The sequence below is a fragment of the Camelina sativa genome, chromosome 11, assembly GCF_030686135.1.
Source record: "Camelina sativa cultivar CO46 ecotype springtype chromosome 11, ASM3068613v1".
In the NCBI taxonomy this organism is placed as follows: domain Eukaryota; kingdom Viridiplantae; phylum Streptophyta; class Magnoliopsida; order Brassicales; family Brassicaceae; genus Camelina; species Camelina sativa.
The window spans coordinates 11,319,808-11,340,860 of record NC_141890.1 but is presented as its reverse complement, the minus strand read 5'-3'; the positions used below and the strand labels follow the sequence as shown (position 1 = coordinate 11,340,860).

General features: G+C 36.0%; 5 protein-coding genes and 2 pseudogenes across 6 annotated transcripts; 4 read left to right on the top strand and 3 right to left on the bottom strand.

Annotated features, from left to right (window-relative positions):
- The first annotated feature begins 2,896 nt into the window (after positions 1 to 2,896).
- LOC104723033 (uncharacterized) lies at positions 2,897 to 4,953 on the top strand (annotated as a pseudogene).
- A 4,145-nt stretch (positions 4,954 to 9,098) lies between these two features.
- Positions 9,099 to 10,118, top strand: LOC104723032 (uncharacterized). Its single transcript, XM_010441324.3, has one exon. The coding sequence runs from the start codon at positions 9,332 to 9,334 to the stop codon at positions 9,965 to 9,967; it is 636 nt and encodes a 211-aa protein (XP_010439626.1). The 5' UTR covers positions 9,099 to 9,331; the 3' UTR covers positions 9,968 to 10,118.
- A 2,472-nt stretch (positions 10,119 to 12,590) lies between these two features.
- Positions 12,591 to 13,366, bottom strand: LOC147933853 (uncharacterized; annotated as a pseudogene).
- Positions 13,367 to 13,659: 293 nt separating this feature from the next.
- Positions 13,660 to 15,902, top strand: LOC104723030 (protein OSB2, chloroplastic). Of its 2 annotated transcripts, none has more exons than XM_010441322.3 (7): positions 13,660 to 14,235; positions 14,336 to 14,474; positions 14,632 to 14,728; positions 14,965 to 15,074; positions 15,191 to 15,338; positions 15,458 to 15,522; positions 15,605 to 15,902. In XM_010441322.3, the coding sequence occupies exons 1-7, from the start codon at positions 13,832 to 13,834 to the stop codon at positions 15,734 to 15,736; spliced, it is 1,095 nt and encodes a 364-aa protein (XP_010439624.1). In that variant the 5' UTR covers positions 13,660 to 13,831; the 3' UTR covers positions 15,737 to 15,902. The 2 variants fall into 2 exon arrangements, 1 of the variants encoding a protein (XP_010439624.1); XR_015572090.1 differs by having other exon boundaries at positions 13,692 to 14,235; positions 14,969 to 15,074.
- LOC104723031 (multiple organellar RNA editing factor 1, mitochondrial-like) lies at positions 15,873 to 17,993 on the bottom strand. The gene is made up of 5 exons (XM_010441323.3): positions 17,501 to 17,993; positions 17,169 to 17,266; positions 17,007 to 17,072; positions 16,218 to 16,879; positions 15,873 to 16,122 (listed from the first exon to the last, which is right to left on the bottom strand). The coding sequence occupies exons 1-5, from the start codon at positions 17,872 to 17,874 to the stop codon at positions 16,108 to 16,110; spliced, it is 1,215 nt and encodes a 404-aa protein (XP_010439625.2). The 5' UTR covers positions 17,875 to 17,993; the 3' UTR covers positions 15,873 to 16,107.
- Positions 17,994 to 18,082: 89 nt separating this feature from the next.
- On the top strand, positions 18,083 to 19,174 carry LOC104723028 (small RNA-binding protein 11, chloroplastic-like). Its single transcript, XM_010441321.3, has 4 exons — positions 18,083 to 18,324; positions 18,536 to 18,604; positions 18,700 to 18,806; positions 18,883 to 19,174. Exons 1-4 carry the CDS (start codon positions 18,189 to 18,191, stop codon positions 19,027 to 19,029), a joined length of 459 nt encoding a protein of 152 aa, XP_010439623.2. The 5' UTR covers positions 18,083 to 18,188; the 3' UTR covers positions 19,030 to 19,174.
- Positions 19,065 to 20,990, bottom strand: LOC104723027 (polygalacturonase QRT3-like). Its single transcript, XM_010441320.3, has 3 exons — positions 20,595 to 20,990; positions 20,285 to 20,512; positions 19,065 to 20,208 (listed from the first exon to the last, which is right to left on the bottom strand). Exons 1-3 carry the CDS (start codon positions 20,910 to 20,912, stop codon positions 19,177 to 19,179), a joined length of 1,578 nt encoding a protein of 525 aa, XP_010439622.2. The 5' UTR covers positions 20,913 to 20,990; the 3' UTR covers positions 19,065 to 19,176.
- Positions 20,991 to 21,053: the final 63 nt, after the last annotated feature.

Genomic DNA, 21,053 nt, shown 5'->3' with positions numbered 1-21,053 from the left:
ATATATATTAGCTCTATTATATTGATAACTTTTGTTTCATTTGCTATATTAATCATATATATTTATATTATATTTCATAAGTTTTACTTAAAAATGAAATATCAATATTATTCAATTCAGTTCAGTACGTAATTTAATTCAGTTCAAGAAACATATATATAAACATATATATGATCCTTTCAAACGCTCTCTGTCTCTCGCTTCCCTCTCATATTCTTCCTCCTTCAAGAATCCCAAGATCGGAAAACTTCTTCGTGTAGATCATTATTCGAAGTTATCTTCTCTCATCTGTTGCATAGTTCATCGGAGCAAGCTTCTTCCTACTTCATCGGATCGGTTAGTCAGCTTCGACTGTGAATGGCAGAAGCACATATAACATATGATTGATAATAGCTTTCGAATTATCTCTTCTCTCCCCATGCTATTGATCAATTCGCTCGTTCTTGAACAATCCCACAATTTTGGCATGCAGAGATCACAAGAGCAAAGCGTCTTCTTCGTTTGCTCTCATTTGATCACAAGAGAAGCAGTTAAGATGGTGGTGGAAGAAGATTTCGTGCAAATCTTCGAAAAGGTAAATCACGGTCGAGAACAAGACGCGTACTCGGACTCAGTTCTTGCGAAACGGTGTGCACGAGATGCATCTCCAATGACGCACACACAATCAAGGTAAGTAAGGCGCTAGGGTTTTAAATCATGGGAAGTAGAGACTTTTAATAATTTGGTTAGTGTCTCGAATCAAGAATCATTGGGAGTTAGATGACACTCTTCGTACGTCTTAACTTTCTTGAGGTTTTCGTTTTCGGTTAAGAAGTTGCTTGTTGAACAAGAAACTTTCGTTGATTGGCCATGGTCGTTACTCTTCCCGAGTTCTTTTATTAAAAATTAATAAAATAATATAAAAAAGAGAGAAGGAAAAAGAACCGTTCTCAAAATTCTCCAGTAAAAACACTTCTCACCTTGATTCTACACTTGTCAGCTTCCTATTGATTATATATTAAAATATTAATTTTTTTTTTTTTTTGAGAAACGGGGAAGAACTCTCCCGCTGTAGATGTCCTAAGAGCAATTTCAGTAATGTGAGTTGCTCTTACAAAAATTTTAATGAATAAAAAATAGACAATATTAAAAAGATGAGAGAGAAGAGGAAACTTTCAAGCTCTTGTAAGCAATGATTGCTTACACTATTTATACACATAAACATTTATTATTGATTTACACTTATTTCAATTAAAATACTATTATTTTTATTTTTTTAGAAATTTTTAAGATTTCAATCGCTGGAGATGGTCTAATGCTGTTTGGCTCGATGAGATTACAGAATTTGTTGACTGTTCATTCATCCAGGTATGGAAGTGATAAATCATGAAAACAAGAAGAGAGCTCTTAACAGATTATATTAATTAAAAGTTCTGATTTCTTGCAGGCAAATGACGTTGAAGGCAGGATGCTGATTCACTTGAAACAAAACCACGGGGAAAATATATGTGAACTGGAAAAAATTTGTTCATTAGCTTGCAAGCTGAGACGTTATGTTATTCCAAGGAAAGCTAGGACAAGAGGTCGAATAGGAAGAGAGTACAGAATTCCAGATGGACACCTCCCTCACAAAAAGAGGAACAGAGGCGGATACGACTTTGTGTTTTTGCTTTTAGTGGAGGTGTTAATCAATTCAATTGGACTTACCTCCGAAGAAAGAGTAGCAGAGTTAAGCAGTGTAGTTTGCGTGGAGTAACTGTCTCTTAACTATTCAGTTTACATTTTTTATTTTGGTCTAAAAAACGTTTCATTTGGATCTCTTATGCGGGGGTCAGTAAGTTAGGCTTTGTAGACTAAGTACTTGTTTCTATGAATATTCAGTATTAACTTAACTCCAATAGGGTAATGTGAAAAGTGAAAACTAATGCATTTGTGTCGTTATGTACGTAGAATGTACCTTAACACTCATTCGTTTTTTTTCTTTTCGTAAAAGAATTTTACTTACATAGGATAACATACAATAATAATTTGAGCAGCAAAATTAGGGGAGGCAATGAATTCAATTCAGATATTCTTTTTGTTTTCTAGTGGTAATTTTGGATACCGTTTCAACACAATGGATTGGTCAGGTAACAACACTCTGATTGTGGCTTATAACTAGGCTATTTGACACACATCGAATTTTGTATAATTAATGGTTAATTGAGTGTTAAAAACAAAATAAGATCCATCTCTAATTTTTTAAAAAAATACTCAGATATATCTAGTAAACCAATGAATTTAAAAAGATACGGTGGGAGGTTAGGTTTCATAGTAATGTATATTTGGACAAAAGATGTGTTGAAGTGTTGGACAAAAGATGCAGAAAGCAGAAAAATTGCTCATATATATTAATGTAGATTCAACTAAGGCTCAACTGTGCACGGATCTCTGTCTCCATTCTTCAAAATTGAGTGAGGAAACATCTTTATAAGAGAGCGCCTATAACGCCATATTGCTTGATGTGTTGGATGAAGCTTTTAGAAAGTGCGAGAACACAAGTAACCTGAACACAATGTGAAAGAGTCAGACTCGGTTGTAGCGCACGATCCTTAAAAGACATTTTATAACAGAACAACACATTAAATGAAAATGCGGGTGACGTAGGGCAGGTTTCTTTTTTTCTCAGCTGCTTTCATGGAACAGAACAAGAAATCCCTTGATCTTGTCATCTTTTATAGTTAAGATTTTAATTTTGTTAAGAAAAATAATATTTTTAACACATGTATAATTAATTGTATAATTACCTTAATTTTTTTTTCTTATAAAATTAGTAATTAGTAACTAAATATTATAATTAGTATCTCCATAGATTCATTATTACTCAACAACAAACATTTTCTTTTATTCATCGATCGATTCTCCTCAGAGATTTATGATGAGTAAAACGAAATGGTTTCAAGTATTGACAGAGGAAAACTTAGATGGAAACTGCCAAAAGCATAGCTGTGGTTAACACAAAAACATCTTCAGGTTCGAGTCCTGCGACGTAGTGTGCCAGGAGGGCATAGATCCGTACCATATTCAACCTCATGTTCAAGTATGTTCTAATTTATATCTATAAACCCTAATTATATATCCGCTTCCGTGAGGCTGCTCGTCTGAGTACCCAACTGCCTGAGTTCACCCCTTAACCCCCTGAATGCCCTGGTTCTCTTGTTGATTATCTCTCGATCTGGTTTTTTCCACAGTCAACCATAACATCTCACCGATCCTCGGAGTTATATCTTCCCTCCAAGTGTTTTACTTGGCAGCAGCGGGACGGGAGCTCTGTGTTGACACCGGAGCCTTTGAAGATCTTGGAAAAGAACACCATAACCCCGGCTTGCTCTGTCCCAATCTCGCTATCTCTTTGGCCCAGGTTTGCTCCCCAATCTTAATTTGGAACCCTGGTAGATAGTCTACTCTACTTAGACTATGATTCATCCCTACACTGAAACCTTCCCCGACCCGTCTATAACCGCTTTATATCAAGTTCAGATTGTTTAGTCCCGATGTTATCTGCTTGGTCAAGACGAGGCTCCCTCGATAGCAGAATATTGGATTCTTATAATTTGCTTGAAAATCCTTTGTGTCGAGTTCAGTGTGAATCCAGGTTTGGTCTAAACTCCACTCTCTCCCTCCTTAATCAATGCTTGGTTTGCTCAGTGGTATCACTAGTTCGAAGACTGCTTCTGATCCTTAAGCCACCATCATTGTTAGAACGGTATGAGATTTATTTGAAAACCGTTCTTGTCGGATCTCCTAGGGATGCTATCTTTGAGGGAGACTGCTTGGTGAAGCTTGGCATTATGATCCCACATTTACAATGTTGGGGTTACCTTGTTTTCACCAGCCTCCTTTATCCACCTCGCCTCATTGCAAAGCTCTCTAACCTGCAAATCATCTGCTTTATGAAGCCCCCTCACAGAAACCTGAAGATTAGTGGCATTATGACCTCTACTTCAAAGAGTAGTGGTTACCACAACCTCTTTAAGTTCTTCTCATTCAACCTTGGACCTGCATCTACTTCAGTAGCTTTCGGTCCTCCGAGTTCTATCGTTGCTCGACTTCTTCTCAAAGTTCTACCTAACGTAGCCCCCCTCACTCCGGTGAGACAGTCAACTTTGAACCTTTCATCGCCACTTAATATTCGATCCAAGACAATGGCCACCTCTTCCTCCATTGACCTGCTCATGGAGTTCAAATCAATTTGCCTTGATCTCACAAGTCCCAGTTTGCTTCCTAGCATGCGGTTCATAGCTCTCAAGCTTTTACTATCGATTGTTCCTATCTACCTATGTCTCTTTGTTGTTCCCTTTATGTTATATCCTAAAAACACTTTCTACTTTGTATGTTACCTTCTATCTTAATGGAATGATAACATCTGTTTGATAAAAAAAAAAATATATCTTCAAACTATTAATAAAAATTTGCATCTTTGAATTCATGCAGGTGACCACCATGTTTGATCTAAACGCCATTGAACTGAAGCAAATCTCTGATCTCTTTGATTGTCACCAAATTCAAGTAACAAAAATATATACAAACAAGCCCATCTATCAATTTCTGTAAAGGTAATTTATTCTAACACATGATTGAAATTCTTTTTTTACAGAGTCACCGTTTCGTTGGAGGGAAGGAGGTGATAGCGTTGAGGCCATGGCGAGACTGTGTAAGATCTACAGAAGGTTGCACCAAACATGTCGGTGGGGTTAATTCAAGTTCTGCTCTTTCACATGCAAGATCGAACATGTTTTGGAGCATGAAGGTGATTTGTCCAGCATTACTAGACTTTGGTCGTCGAAGGATGATTCGAGAGAAACGTCCGAACATGTTGGAGATCTATCAATCCATCCTTGTGGTGCTCCAGAGAGAATCTTTCCATTCAAAAAGAGGTCTCGAAAAAGAAGAGAGTTTTTTAACAGCGACGAAGACATCTATGCATCTTACTAGTTTAATTTAGAGATATCTCTTAATTAGTTCGACACATATTGTTCACATGATTTTTTTTGTGTAGATATATAGATATATATCTTAATTGGCTTTAGATCAGGAGATTGTTTAGTCTTCTTGGCTGGAAAACTATACACTTATGTTTTGACCCTTGTTTTAAAATTCTCCGCCTATCACCGATTACGCTCCGCAAAATTGCTAGATCCTCCTTTCTGCCTTGATTAATGACTAATCCCCGTCTAGCATCGATTATCCGATTATGGTTGTCTAATTTAATTATAACCCGTCTAATCTGATTAATTTCTGCTTAATTTTGTATATACCGATTATTTTTGGAGCCAAATACATATTTTTTTTATCTAGACATTTAAATTAAGAGTTTATGATGTTTTACAGTAACTAATGTACAAACTTTCAATGAAAATCATAATTTTTTTTTTAAATTACGTTTTTATGTGTTTACCATGATTCTAAAAACAATATCACAGTATAGTTTTATATTTTATTTGACATTTTATCATAAACAGAATTATACATACATTTAGTACTATATGTTTTATTTTATTATTAATTTCATCTAATAACCCTAAAACTAGTCATCGATTAATCTTTATTTAATCTCTGATTTTCTTGCTAGGCGCTAGGCCCATTATCACCGTCTGACTAGCGCCTAGCGATTTCTAAAACAGGGGTTTTGACCATGTGTAATACAAAACTTTAGTCTTTGTTCATCTCATATGTTTAGTCTTGGCCTTGCTTCTGACCAATAATGTAACAAGTGTGCATATGATATCTGCCTGAGGTATGCCAAAAGAGACATTGTCAAAACAATTAATTGTTTGTTAGAGTGGTCGAACTTAGTTAATATACTAAGTGTAAATACAAATTAGGAATGAGGCAAGAGAAAAATTAGGAATGGATGAGATTAATGATGTTATTTACGGGTCGTGGAAGAGCGATGAATTTGAAAAGAAATGGTGGGAGGTAGTTGATAGGTGTCATATGAGAGACAACGCCTGGCTTCAGTCCTTGTATGAAGATAAGAAACAAAGTAATAGACAATGAGAAATGAACATAACATAATAAGATTAATGATGGCAAATGCGATTTAGGATAGGTGTTGAGAACTACGTTGATGGATGCTTGATGTTGCGTGCGTGTTTCCTATTAAATTGATCATTTTAATGATTTTTTTTGTATTTCACATCTCTTTAGACGACCTCGAAGGAGAGACTGATACTAGTCTTAGAATCTGGTGATGACTAGTATGTGCAAAGATGAAGTTAAAATGCTGGTTATAGAAGAATGTTTTGGGATCCTTTTGGAATTTTTCGTTCGGTTTTAATACTTTCTTTGACTCTTTTGTTTGAGCGGCAGCCTACGGATGATGTTCTTCGTTTCAGTTGTAGACAATTGAAATATTGTTGCTTAGACTTAAAAAGATTTAGAATTTGCTTTTACATGATTGAGTATTTCGCATGACAATTCCTTTCACATGTTTGACATTATCGATTAGGGTCGGCATAAGAAATTAAGAAATTGTGTGCATGGTTTAGTCTAAATGTTACAAAACGTTGTTATTTTTTTATATTTGCTGAAAAAAAAAATCATAGATTGAATAAAGAAGTATCTTGAATAATCGTACTATTTAAGGATTTAACTGTCCAAGAACAAATATGAAAAGTTGTAGAAAATTTCAATAAAGAAGTTCAATTAAACAAGTTTGAGTATTTTTGTTTTTTATAAGTTTATTATAAGGTTTTCTCTATTGTCAAATTTGAATTCAAATGAGGATCTTGGAGGTGTAACACCGGAAATGACAAGTACAAGCCACATGTCAACGACTTGATCATAGTTCCTTGAACATTGGCGAGAACTGAGATTTGAGCTTTCTGGTCAACATGTCTTACAAAGTAGCTAAAATTCAAATTACAGCCTAGTCAATCATTCTAAATTGTTTACATCTATATATAAAATGTTCTAGTTTTTCAGAATTGAAATACAAAAAATGAATTACTGGTCGTTCAAGATAAAATTATGAACACGTACTTAATTTTCGTAAAGCAAACCTATTTTACAAATAATCATAAATCTTTATTCATCATCATCTATTCTCCAAATGCAAATCTTTCAAATATGCAACTATCCCGAATACATCTCTAAAAATTTGGCTGAAAATATTTAAAAATGCAAATAGATGATTTTTTTATTATTATTCAACTAGTATAAAAAGTAATAAAGAAGATTTTAACATGAGCAACGAGATTACTAACGTGGACGGTGTTCTTCCCAAACTAAAATCGTTGCACATATTCAAGCAAATCAATAGCCCAAGTGGGTACTAAATAATAAGTGCATAAATTTGTTTTAATAAAAAGAAAAATTTAATTACCATAGACTTGGTAAAATGTGAGTCTAAATAGCTTTCATTTGAGTCTGAGCTGATTTTTTGTTGAAAAAAAATAATAATAATAATAATAAATAGCATTTCATTATATATTAATTTGATATCATAATCATGAGAAAATTAGTTCGTTTATAAAATAGTACTGTATATAGATTATATAAGATGCATTGACTAGTAAACGAATCGAAGAGACAGGAAATCATCAAAGTCAAGTCTTCCTAGCTAGTAGCTATAGGATCATGCTTGATGTTATCACCATTTGTCGAGCTTCCTATAAAATTGTTTTCTTTTATCACTCCATCTCCATCCACCTAAAATATTAATATTTTTCGTAGTTCCTAGCTCGAACATTGGTGAGAACTGAGTATTGTGGTTTATGGTCAATACGTTTGACCAACTCACGATTGACTCTTCAAGACATCTTCTATTGGCTGTATTTGTATAGTTTTTGTCATTGACATTTTTGTTTTGTTTTATATACTGTGAAGCTAGTCCGATCCGTACCAAAGATTTCGTTGTCTATACCAAATAGTCATGGAATCATATAAGTATTCATGATTTTTGCTACCTGCAAAGAAATAAAAGGATATCCTTATGTAATGGAAGTTATGATAAATATTGTAATTCAAATCAAAACTATTTGAATATTCTATGTAGAATTGTTAATTTGGGTATTACAGTACTGTATTGTACATAATATATATATATATATATATAGTTTATAAATGTTTGTATATTTTTTTTGGGAACGAGAGGAAGCTTCATCAAATAAACCCACCGCCTAATTGACGGACAAGTGACAGCTCATTAACGGTAACTAAATCTACTTTAGGGTTCTATAAAAAATGACAAAACATATACTTAAGCGTGATTTTTCTTATAATAAAGTAGCATAATTGACGGGAGAAGTACTGTATCACGTTGGAATGATATACACAACAATAAAATCGTTCTTTTATAGTTGAGTTTATATTATATAATCTTAAACTTGTAACGACGTAAGCAGCTTCTCTCGTCATTGCTGATCACACCATATCAACAACAATCGTTAGGAACTACTTTTCTAAACTGGGAGTTTGCTGCAGTATGTATTTTCTTGAGTCTGAAGCAAAGATTAATGCAGTCGCTCGTGTTTGAAAAAAAAAGAAAAAAGAGACCATAAAATGGTTCCATTCTAAACTTTCTACATTATCATTTAAAAAGCTCGGTCTTTGAAAAGAAGTATGAATTACTGGTCTGGTCTACCAAGAAAAAAAAAAGAAATATAGAGTTTTGACTAAATTAGAAACAATATTTTTTTTAATAAAAAATTATTACATAGAGATAGTTTTCTTTTTCAGCAAGTATATAATGACGATAAAATTTTCAAAGTTACCATAGACTTGGTAATATGTTAAATGTCATTCATCATACAAACTGTAATATCATAATCATGAGAACATTATTAGGTTATAAAACAATATATAAAAGATGCATTGACCAGTAAACGATCAAGAGAACCGAAGAGACAAGGAAATCATCAAAGTCAAGTCTTCCAAGCTATAAAATCATGCTTGATCACCATTTGTCGCTTTCTGTTAAATTATTTTCATAATGACATTATCACTCCCTCTCTATCCACCTAAAATACTAGTCATATTTTTTGCACATATATGAATAAAGTATTGAAATTAACCTTACATACAACTTAACGCTCTTATGAATAAATTTTCTATACCATAAGTTAGTTAAATTAAGAAAACATTATGCTAATACATATATTCAAATACTAGTTTACACACTGCCCAATTAATTCGATTAAAGCTATTTATATACAAAACCTATTAAAATCTTGATGGTACAAGTCAACGTCAACGACCATCAAGAGTTACGTCTCCTCCCCGCATATAAAGTAAACCTTAATCCTATCTTCAATGCAATGTATACACCAAAGAAAAGAAAAAAAATTGACGATAAAAATTAAAAAGTTCGATGAACAACTTTAGAGAAGACCAGTGGTTACAACACTATGAACAACAGCAAATTCAAGAGATTACTCCGTGCTTCAACGCCACTAACATGGCGTCATCATCAGGATCGTTCCTTGGAGAGAGTGCAGCGGCACAAGAAGCTGCGGGAAGGAGATCTAGGGCTTCGAGGAGAGCCATACCAACGACCCTCCTAAACGCTAACCCTAGCAATTTTCGAGCCTTGGTTCAGAAATTTACCGGACGTTCTTCGGGAGGTGAATCCAACCGCAGAAATGGTCCAGTGACTCTGGATTTCCGATCTCCAACTACAATCTCTAGAGAAACTATCTTTCCGGTCGCCCACGATAGGAGTAATTTCGATCATGATAACGTGCTTAACCAACACGTAAGTAACGAGCAGCATCACGTGACTTGGTCAGGTACAGAATCAGCGATGTCGTACCAGCTAGGAGAGGAAACTAATTCGGCGGTTCATGGAAGCGGGTACGATGATCAAGACCATTATCATGATCTTCCGAGGGAATATTCCGGGAATAGTAGTTATGATGATAGTATGGATCACATGGATTATTATCATGATTTCCAACGTGAGACGGCAACGTTGGAGGAGTTCATGATGAGAGATCTTGACTTATAATATAGCTTGCTTTTTTTAGTCATTAGATATTAAAGATGATTATTATGAATGTTACTTAGGGGAAGAATAAGTGTTTTGGAAATATGGCTTTACAATTCCAGTGAGCATTTTCTAATAATATTTGTTGAATAAAATAATATATGTTTTATTATTAGATTATGTAAAATTTTGTACGAATCACTTGACTCAATTATCTGGTTGAATACTTATAATACTGATTTAGTATGGTGATTGACCTAAAGTTTAAAAGGTTTAAGCTGGGTCGGCTTTTAAATAACATACTACACAATGCTTTTGTCTTGTTTATGCGTAGTGTAGATTATTTGCAATACTTTAAAATAGGGATTTCGAAATTACATGTACTTTTCACCAATATTTGTCAGTATAATTTCTCTAACCTTTTGTAATCTTTAACCACCTTTTGAATCTTCAAATAATTAATGTATATATAGAACAAAAAATATGTTTTCGTATGCGCTTACGTTACCACGTGCTATGTAAATAAAAATAAATTTCGAAGACACTATCACAAGATTCACAACCGCGCGATCATGAAATGAAATTTCCTGGTTTATCATAATTTTTTTTTTTTTTTGTTAAAGTGCGTCTGGTAGTGGGACATCACTTCGTTTATCGTAATGTTACTATTGTGTAATTGTTTATGTTTACTTTAGTAATATGCCTGTGTGTGAAGTGTGAACTAAATAAAATATAAATAAAAATATCATAATTAAACATGGAAAAGTACTGACTAACAGAACCGAATTAAGTGAAGCTGTAAGAAGATGTCGGAGACTTTGTCATATACAACGCGTAAAATATCGTAATGGCGAGGAGTTAACAAAACATAGGAGAGTTATTTTATGCTGTAATCTCCTCCGCGAAGCCGACAAAGAGAATGAATAAAAGAAACGGCCAAAAGCATCGTCAATTGTACCATTTCTGCAGTCAAAACTTTACTCGTATTTCATGGTCAAAGTTTATGACCAGTCGTCCTAATTATGTATATATCATAAAGTCAACTTTGCATCAACTATTGTTAAATTCTGTTCACATTTCAGTCACATGCTTAGAAGTTATAACTTAGATCCCGTGGTTCATATGACCTGATTAAATATTTTTATCTAAGTTTTCATACGTGTAATAGGTATCCGACCCATTTGGTTCAATATTCGTTCATGTGGTATTATTAATCCGACTATACAATTTTTTATAAAGAAACTAGATTATCTGTAATCATCTTTCGTACAACAATCACTTAACGATTTTGGTAATCATCAAACAAGTCATATCATCGTCGGAACTCCATTAAGGATATGAGAATGGTTGGACTTGGAAAAACCTTTAATTTTTCAATTCAATTCATTACCTGATCAACACGCGTAGATTTTTCTAACATTTTAAGCTAAAAATGTCCTATAGATTATGAATAGAAATATATCATACGTGTATATTATTCCATTATATAATGTGAATATAGAATTCATTTGTATTATGTAATGCAAAATAACCAAAAACGCGTGGTCCAAAAATTTGTTCGAAAGGATAGAGTAAAGTAAATCAGTAAATGATTTATCTTATAGATCAGTTTCAATGAACAATGATCAGATAAAAATTGTTATCGTTTAAAAATATATATTATAAATGTTGTAAATATCAAAACTATTCAGTTTAAAAATATATATATGTATTTCCATAATATAAATTAGTTTGAAATTTCAGTTTAGATTTACTCTAGTTATCAAAAAAATCATGCAAACTGTTGTTGATAGCAATTGTTAAAATTAAGAAATGATTAAGTGACCCTTGAGCATTCAAGTAAGGACAATTAACTTCCTAGAGAAGCAAAACAACGACCAAGTCAATAAAAATCCTAGCTAAAATTTTAATTGTATCATCACCTAGAGCCAGCGCTGAACTTTGTAGGGCTACAAGCCAAAAAAAAACTAAACACACTAAATGCAGCTTATGGGGTTTGAACCTGAATAGTGGTGATAATAACACGACAACTTAACCACTGGCCTAAGAAAAACATTTGTAGAAAATGGCCGAAATTTTGATTTTATTACGTACGGCCGCAAGCCATTTGGCTTGCTTGGCCTCTCGGCCGGCTCTGCACCTAACAAAATAAAAACGTTATTGTATTTTATGAATTTTGATAAATGCGGCTATAGCGTGAAAGGTGAGACTTTTGTCTTTACATGTCAATTTACGAAATGATGACCGAAATCAAATCAATCTACGTGTTCTTACGTGCATAGCGTTTAGCTGTTTAGCTTTTTGTTTTTTTTTTCACGATACGCGATACTAGTTCTAAGTTTATACGCACCCATCACTCTAACAAACAATTAATTTATGTTTAGCCAATGTCTCATTTGGCATGCCTTCATCATGCGCTGACTTGTTAGGTTGTACTTGTACACAGTTGCAGGATGTTTAATTTTGTGCTTAACTAGCATAGCTTCGGTTATTGTAGTAAGGGATTCTCATATGTAGTTTTCTAGCCAAAGACTAAACAATCTCCTGATCTTAAGCTTAAGATCTATATCTATATATCCACACAAAAAAAAAAAAAAAAAAAAAAAAAAAATCCTGTGAACAATGTGTAGAACTAATTAAGAGATATCTCTAAAACTAGTAAGATGCATAGATGTCTTCGTCGCTGTCAAAAAACTCTCTTCTTTTTCGAGACCTCTTCTTGAATGGAAAGATTCTCTCTGGATCACCACAAGGATGGACTGATAGATCACCAACATGTTCGGACGTTTCTCTCAAATCATTCTCCGACCAACGTCTAGCAATGCTGGACAAATCACCTTAATGCTCCAAAACATGTTCGATTTTGCATGTAAAAGAGCAGAACTTGGAATTAATCCCACCGACATGTTTGGTGCAACCTTCTGTAGATCTTACACAGTCTCGCCATGGCCTCAACGCTATCATCTCCTTCCCTCCAACGTAACCATTATTCTGTAAAAAAAAAAAAAAAAAAAAAAATCAATCATGTCATGTGATTAAATAAATGACTTTAGAGAAATTGATAGAAGGGGGGTAATTTGTATATTTTTGTTACTTGAATTTGGGAACAATCAAAGAGATCAGAGATTTGGTCCAATTCAATGGCGTTTAGATCAAACATGGTGAACACCTGCATTAATTCAAAGATGCAAATATTTATGATAAGTATGAAGATATATAATTAGGGCGTATAGTCTATACATTTAAATTAGAACATACTCGAACATAAGGTTGAATATGGTACGGATCTAAGCCCTCGACGCACACCACATCACATGACTCGAACCTGAAGATGTTTTTTCGGAAACCACAAGAATGCTTTTCGCAGTTTCCATCTAAGTTTTCTTCTGTTAATACTTGAAACCATCTCGGTTTACTCATGATACCTAAATCTATTAAGAGAATTAGCTATACTATATGTGATTGATGAGGAATCTATTGAAAAAAAAAAAGAGCGACGTACGATAAAGAGCTACTAATTTGTTGATCGAGTTGATTTAGCCAAAATCCTTAAAATATATGACTTTATCAATTGGGCAACAATGCTTTGACTCTCCCACAGATACAAGAATGATCCCGTAGCCAGATGTAAAGAAAAGAAAGAAACAAAAAAAAAAAAAAAATCCTAATATCGAGGCCCATATAAGGCCCAATTGAATCCGTGAATTAAACTGAATAATTAAGATACCAAGTTACCTTCCGCGCCAATCAAAACGACAGTAGTAATCATCAAATCACTGTCTGAAAATTTTTCCCCCTTTTGTTTCCTTAAACCCTTTGAAGAAACAAAATTAGGGTTTCTCGCAAATTAGGGATTTTTATTTTAGTCATCTTTCTCATGAAAAGATGAATTTGATTTCCAAATCGTTGGCGAGAATCGAATGTTCGCCATTTTTTCATCCCAGACCTTCGGAAACCCTTACCGGAAAACGGATAACCTCTCCGCCGCAAATCCGTTTCTACACTGCTGCGGCGGCCGTCGACGGTAAAAACGGAGCTGGCGGGAAGAGAAAAAGAGCCAAAACTCCGGAGGTGGTGAAACCGCCGGAGATTGTTGCGCCAGTTACAGCGACGGCGGAGAATGGATTGGCTCGGCCAAATGAGATAGCTTACGAGACTGAAGTGGCGAATTGGGTTAATCTGGTTGGGTTTGTTGATCAGCCTGTTCAATTCGAAGCTTCTTCTGATGGTAAATTCTGGGCTGGTACTGTTATTTCCCAGAGGTCTGCTTCAGACTCATCTGCTTTCTGGTACTTTCTCCACTCTATTTACTACTCAAAGATGAGATTTTTATTGTTTTGTAACTTTGTCTGTGATTCATATTAAAATGGTTTTGGATTTGGTTGTCAGGATTCCGATTATATTTGAAGGTGATTTAGCGAAAACCGCAGCTCAGTTTATTAAAAAAGACGATCAGATTCATGTTTCTGGGAAGCTATTTATAGATACTCCTCCTCCCAATATGACTTATGCGCAAGCCAATGTTCAGGTGTGAGCCTTAGATGAGAAACTTTATAACTTGTGTGAAGCGAGTACTATGTTGATTAGATTATCTTTTTGATATGGTTTTGTTTTCTCATTGAGTCTGTGTGAATAGTTTTCATAGTATCGTTGTAACTTTTAAGGTGGTTGCTTTGGTTACACAGGTGTTGGTTCAGAATCTTAACTTCTTACAGCCTACTTCTCCGTCTATGGTTATTTCATCATCTGAGAAGGTTGAAACTGGCATCAAGAAGCAGCCTGGTATGTCACATGTAACGTTTCCAATTGATTGTTTTTCAATGTGTGGTACAGAACTCTGTTTTGTGAACCTATGATATGTGCCTGTCTTAGATCTAAGCAAAGCTCTTAGGCAGCTAGTAAGTTTTCCTTTTGTAATGGGTTTTGTCGAAAAAAGCATTTTCTTGTGAACTCTCTCTTGGCATACAACTGTTCTTAACTCTCAATGCTAGTGGGTTGATAAATTTTTGACTCTCTAGCTAGAGTTAAGAAGGACGTAGTCATGGATGAAGCTTCAGATTCTTGGAATCACCTCATTGAAAATCCTAAAGAATGGTGGGATCACCGGGAAAATAAAGTCAATGGATTGGTAAATGCCCAATGTGCTTTGACTATTCATCATTATCTCACTCCCATTCTTTTGATATGGTGTCTGCTAAATCTCTCTACTCGTTTTCACTTCTCGGTTGTGGTTTCTGCATATAGGTAAAACCAAGGCATCCTGATTTCAAGAGCAAGGACAGTAGTCTCTCACTGTGGCTCAATAAGGCTCCTCACTGGGTTTTGCAGAAAATTGAAGGACTTGAATTTGATGTTCTTGTCCCTAAGGGCAGAGTAGTGAAACAACTTAAAGGTAAAGTTTCCAATCTTTTCCATGTTTGTATGAAACTACAGAAAGAAAGTTGAGTACATATATGTGGCTTCTGTTCATGTATATTTCAATTAACCGAAATCTATTCTGAGATGGTGTAGGAGAAGAATCATGGAAGGACTTAGTTCAAAACCCGGATAAATGGTGGGACAATAGAATTGACAAGGTAAGTATATTGATATCAGTTTCTCGTTTTTTCTTAATCAACCTTTTGAAGAAACTAACGATATCGTTTCATTTGGTTGTAGAGAAATGCAAAAGCCCCTGATTTCAAGCACAAGGAGACAGGTGAAGCACTGTGGCTAAACGAGTCTCCTACTTGGGTGCTACCAAAACTACCACCACCAGTCAAGAAGAAACAAGAAAGTATTGTCTCGTAGCCTTAGAAACATTAATCTCCTTGTAAAGAGTTACCAAGTGTTTGTTTACAAAATTCGTCTTTTCTCTATTCAATTTGCTGATTAGAGTTTGCGTTTTGATCTCAAAGCTTCTAGTGTATATGATAGCACAAAACTCTTATAAAATCAAGTAGATTAGATTCAGAAAGAACGTTTTGCAAGAGTGTTTCTAAACGACAGATGCAACCAACAACGTTTTCATCAAGCTCAACTTTGGAGAAAAAGGGGCAAACTATTGTCTTACAAAGAAGAAAGATGACTAAAAAATATTTACTATAAAACTTAATAAAAGGCCTTGGACACTCCTCTCCTTCTTTCAGCTCAATTCACTGCATCATGCATCAGATCTCTGTCTAGTATCTTCTTCCCTGTGGAAAGAGAAACACAGGATCATATCAGTAACAAATATGTGGAAAATGGAGTACATGAAAAATGCAAGATTCATTTATGGTAAAGCACTTACCTGATCAGGGCCGGGCTGGCCTGCTGGATTATTGTTGTTCCAGTCTGGATTCCTCTGATCTGCCTGTGGAAATGTTTGATTGTGCTCTTGTCCAGGTCCAGAATATCCCTGACCAGGCTGACCATAACTGGTATTTCCAGCTCCAGAATATCCCTGACCATGACCAGGCTGACCATAACTGGTATTTCCAGCCCCCGGTGCAGGACCATAGTTTCCAGTTCCCTGTGGACTGTAATTCCTAGGTCCTCCTTGGTTGTAACCTCCTTGTGGCCCTTGGTTATAGTTCCCAGATCCGCCTTGACCATAACTGCCTTGTGGCCCTTGGTATGGAGGCACTGGAGATCCCTGGCTTTGATTATAACCTGCCTGATACGGAGGTGGTGGAGATCTCGGGCCTTGGTTGTACCCTGCCTGATATGGAGGTGGAGGCGCTTGAGTTCCCTGACCTTGTCCTGGAGGGCCATAGCTCTGTTGAGAACCATAGCTCCCTCCACCACCTTGCATTGGCGGTTGCTGACCATACTGTGGGTTTCTTTGGTAGTTTTGAGGACCTCCTCCTCCTCCTCCTCCCGGTGAACGGTCAAACCTAGGACGGGGTCTCATTCTGGTATTCTGAACTGGTGGTGGCCTGTGTGTGATCACTCCATTCTCGTATTTGTCTCCTGGAAACAATGAAACACAAATATTATTAGTGTGTTTGCCCAAAAAAAAAATAGCAATACTATTAGTGTAAAGTTCCAGGAGTTTATAATCAAAAATGAGACGAGTTTCTAAAACCCAAAAGCTCACCTCCATACTCTTTGTTCACGGGATCAATGTAGGAATCTGGCAATATGAAGACCACTCCAGGTAGATCTGTTCACATACCATATAACAGAGTAGGAGTAGTCACTATCTGGTGAAAAAGTTACTTCAAAGAATCAGAACATATATTATTAGAAAACTACATACCCTTGAATTTTTCTGATTCTTGTTCAGTCATGGTTGCCTGAAAACCTTGGTAAGTTGTTGTGCTACAAGCATACATCCTTTGCTTGGCCTCTTCCACACTGACTCAACCATAAACACCACAAAAATTCAATTAAAAACGCCTAAAGCAATACAAATGCCACAAAGAACATACACAAAATTTGTAGCAAAGCTACATAACAGTGACTCTCTCACATTTTCTGACTGCAGCAATAAGTATACTCAACTAAATTAAAAACTTGATCTTTTGGACAAATTAACCCAACGCAACCAATCTAACTAAGAAGCTTCACTTAATCTACGCATATACTGACCTGATACCAAGTCCTTGAGCGCAGGTTTGTTCATAGGTAGCGACCATTTCCTCAGGAGACTTAGGATCATCCTTGGGGAAATCCATAGTGATAAGCCAGTGATTATAATCACACCCTTCGAACAACACAGTGTCTTCCGTTATCTCATCGCCTTCTTTGTAAAGCTTCAGCTGCCTCGTCGAATACAGTCTCGCCGGAGCTCGAGTGGCTACTTCAGTCGATCTACCTAAAACAGATCTCTGTAGCACCGACGAAGACACAGAATGGAAATCGGACGCTGGTGAAATGGAAGCTGGGGAGAGAGAAATTGATCGGTTAACATAGGAAGTCGCCGTGAGTAAAGCTCGTCGGAGACGGTGAGATAACATAGCCATCGATGTCGGAGTGAGAAATGATGAAGAGTCTCAAAGTGTCTGGAAGCTTTTGAGAAAAAATGAAATTAGGGTTTTTGTGTGAGGTTTTACAAATAGGTTAATAAATAAATAAATTTCCTTTTAAGTCCTTTTTTAAAAACATGTTTTCAAATCGTTGAACAGAGTTTCAGATTTGATCAGATACACCCATACGTGTTCATTGGGCCTTAGGCTTTTACTAAAACGCTGTCGTTTTTGAAATCTCTAACAACGGTTTTAAAATATCTTCTTCTTCTTCTTCTCTCTCTTTATTTCTCCGGCGACTGTGAATAATAATGTGGTCGGCGACGTTATCTTTCCCTTCCTTTGTGGCTACTTCATCTACTCTACCAAATTACAGGAATCGTAGGTTTCCGAAGATTAAAGCTTCGCTTTTTAATTACCCTCTCGCGAGCAAAATCATGGTCAGAAGTAAGTTTTGAACTTCTCTTTGTTTTTTAGATTTGGTTTATGTTATTGTTCCAGGAGAAATTTTTCGATTCTGGTTTTATTTTGTGGAGGATTTGAGTTAGGATTGTGACTTGTAACATGTGATTAGCTCTTGTACTGAAACTTAGCAATCATTAGTGAAACTGAAGTTGCTTAGGTGATTTCTGATGTTTGTTCGCGTTGAAATTTTCAGATTTACCGTTTTCCACAAGTGAAGATTTTCTACAAAGGGAGTTTTCGGCTTTTGGAGAGATAGCTGAAGGTGTGTTTGCATTTGACTCTGTTTTTGTTGCTTCAAAAGGTTCAGGTTTATATGGCAATTGATATAGTTCACTCTTTTTTATCTTTCAAAAACAGTTAAGCTTGTTAAAGATGAGTCAATGAAGAGATCAAAAGGTTATGCTTTTATTCAATTCAAGTCTCAGGATGATGCTTTTCTAGCCATTGAGACCATGGACCGTCGGGTAACAAAAAGCTTCTTTTCAACAAAAGCTTAAATGGATCACACGAGTTTAGAATGATCCTATTTTTTTGTTGCAGATGTACAATGGCAGGATGATTTATTTAGACATTGCGAAACCAAGGAAACGTGATTTCCAAGGGTTGCCAAGGACTTCTGGTCCCCCTGAGAAGACTCAAGAACTAGAAGAAGCCACTAATGATGAGGTCGCTGATTGTTGGTATTAGTTGTTAGCATCTAGTTCACCAAACTGTAACTGAACTTGCATAAACCACTTTATATTATAGATATATGATTGTTGAAAGAATTATAAGTTGAATCAAGCTCCCTCATTTACAACGAGAAAATGATCAATATGAAGAATGTTGTTTATTTTACTGGTATACAATAACTGACACAGTTCCAGTTACAGCTCTGTCGGTTTCTACAACTACCACATTGTTGGAAACATTGGTCACTGCATTTGCAGGAATCTGCCCGGACTGAGAGAAAAACGAATGCTGGTAGTGGTTTATTCGGTTTGGGAATACCAAAACAGGGGAAAAATCAGCAATCCATCTTGTCCCATTTGCATAAACCGTGGCCTTTCCGGTTGTTGATTTCAGTGTCATCCCTTCAGCATTGTTTTGATCAATCACAACTTGATCAATATCATGAAACTCCCCTTCCAGCTTAACAATAGGGAAGTTGTTTTTCGCAGTACCGCTAAACATGTTGTTGACAATGTTTACCCCGGAGATCCTCCCGTGTACTGATCTCAAGACGATGTTTGCATCTCCTAAGAACAAAGCGTTTGTGACATGAACGTGAACAGGATCTTCAATGACTATACCTGTGTAATCAAGGTAACAGTTGTCTATCCTCGTTAAATGCGATTTCACTAGAATGCCTATTCCACCAAACCATGTAGCTTTGTTGTAGCAATGCACGCCCGTAACCATATTCGCTCCACCATTCAAAGAGATACCTATCCCAGCTGAGAAGATCACTACATCTGTAATGGCATTATCGTTACTCGAGATGTCGATTCCTGTTCCGGTAAATCCTCTTTCTCCTCTGTCTCCTCCTACCGTTGAATGTTGCCCCAAGAAAGAGTTTGAAATGTATGTCTCGTGGCCTCCTTGGACTTTAATCCCCTGTGTTGTGAAATGGAGGAAGTAGCAATTGGTTATACGAATACGAGCTGAGTCTATCACCAAAATGCCACCTCCTCGGAAGCTTGAGTCGAAGAGAACATCTTGAAAAGTCACATCCTCATAGGATATCCCGGAGTTCTGGTCTTTGCGATCGGAAAAAGAATACTCCGGCGACGTTTTCATTGGTTTCCCGGAGTTTGATGCTACGAGCTCGACCAAATGCCTATCACCGGGAAACACTTCCGATGCCCGGAAAGTCCCACCTTTTACCTGAATTACACCCAAAAAGTGTGTAAAACATATAAACATTTACACCAAAAATTTCAAGATTTAACTAAGGACTGACCACGAGATTTCCACCGCCGGAGGAAGGGAACCTGAGAGGTTTTCCAATCATGTAGCTGCCACCTTGGAGATCAATAACAAGACCACCTAAATCAGCAACACGTGGAAGCATCTCAAGTCCAGTTTGTAACTGAAAAGCATCGGTTAAAGCTTCAAGTATTGCGTCACTACTATCTCGTCCACCTGTCGGGTCAGCTCCGTAACCAATCGGATAGATCACCTTCCCCACCTGCACAAACCAAACCCACACACGCTCACAAATTACATACACACATGCGACTGAATAGTATAAACTGAATAGTACGAGTTACCATTTTGGGAGAGTGAGAAGAAGGAGGAGAAGAAACTGGTGAGAGAGTGGGAGCGACTGCGAGCCGTTCTTGGATCTTCTCTTGGAACTTTAAAAGCTTGGTCATGTCTCTTCTCAAGGATAATGTCTCTTCAAACACCATTGAAATTGTGATCAGAAACAGTAGCAACGAGCTTATAAAGCTATGGAGTCTCATCTTGTTTCTTCTTCTTGAGAGAGAAAGAGAGAGAGAGAGAGGAGAAGATTTGTGAGGAATGATTATGACGAAGATGCAGGGTAGATATAAGCGTGTGTGTTTGTGTGTCCTATTAAAAGGCATAATAATAGTCTCTGTTAAAAGATTTTGATTTATTTTTTCTATGTACTGACTCGAGTTCCAATTTTATTAAACGGAAACACTTTAGATGGTTTTTGCTTTATTCATAAGAAAACGCGAAAAGGCATGAAAAAGAATATAAAG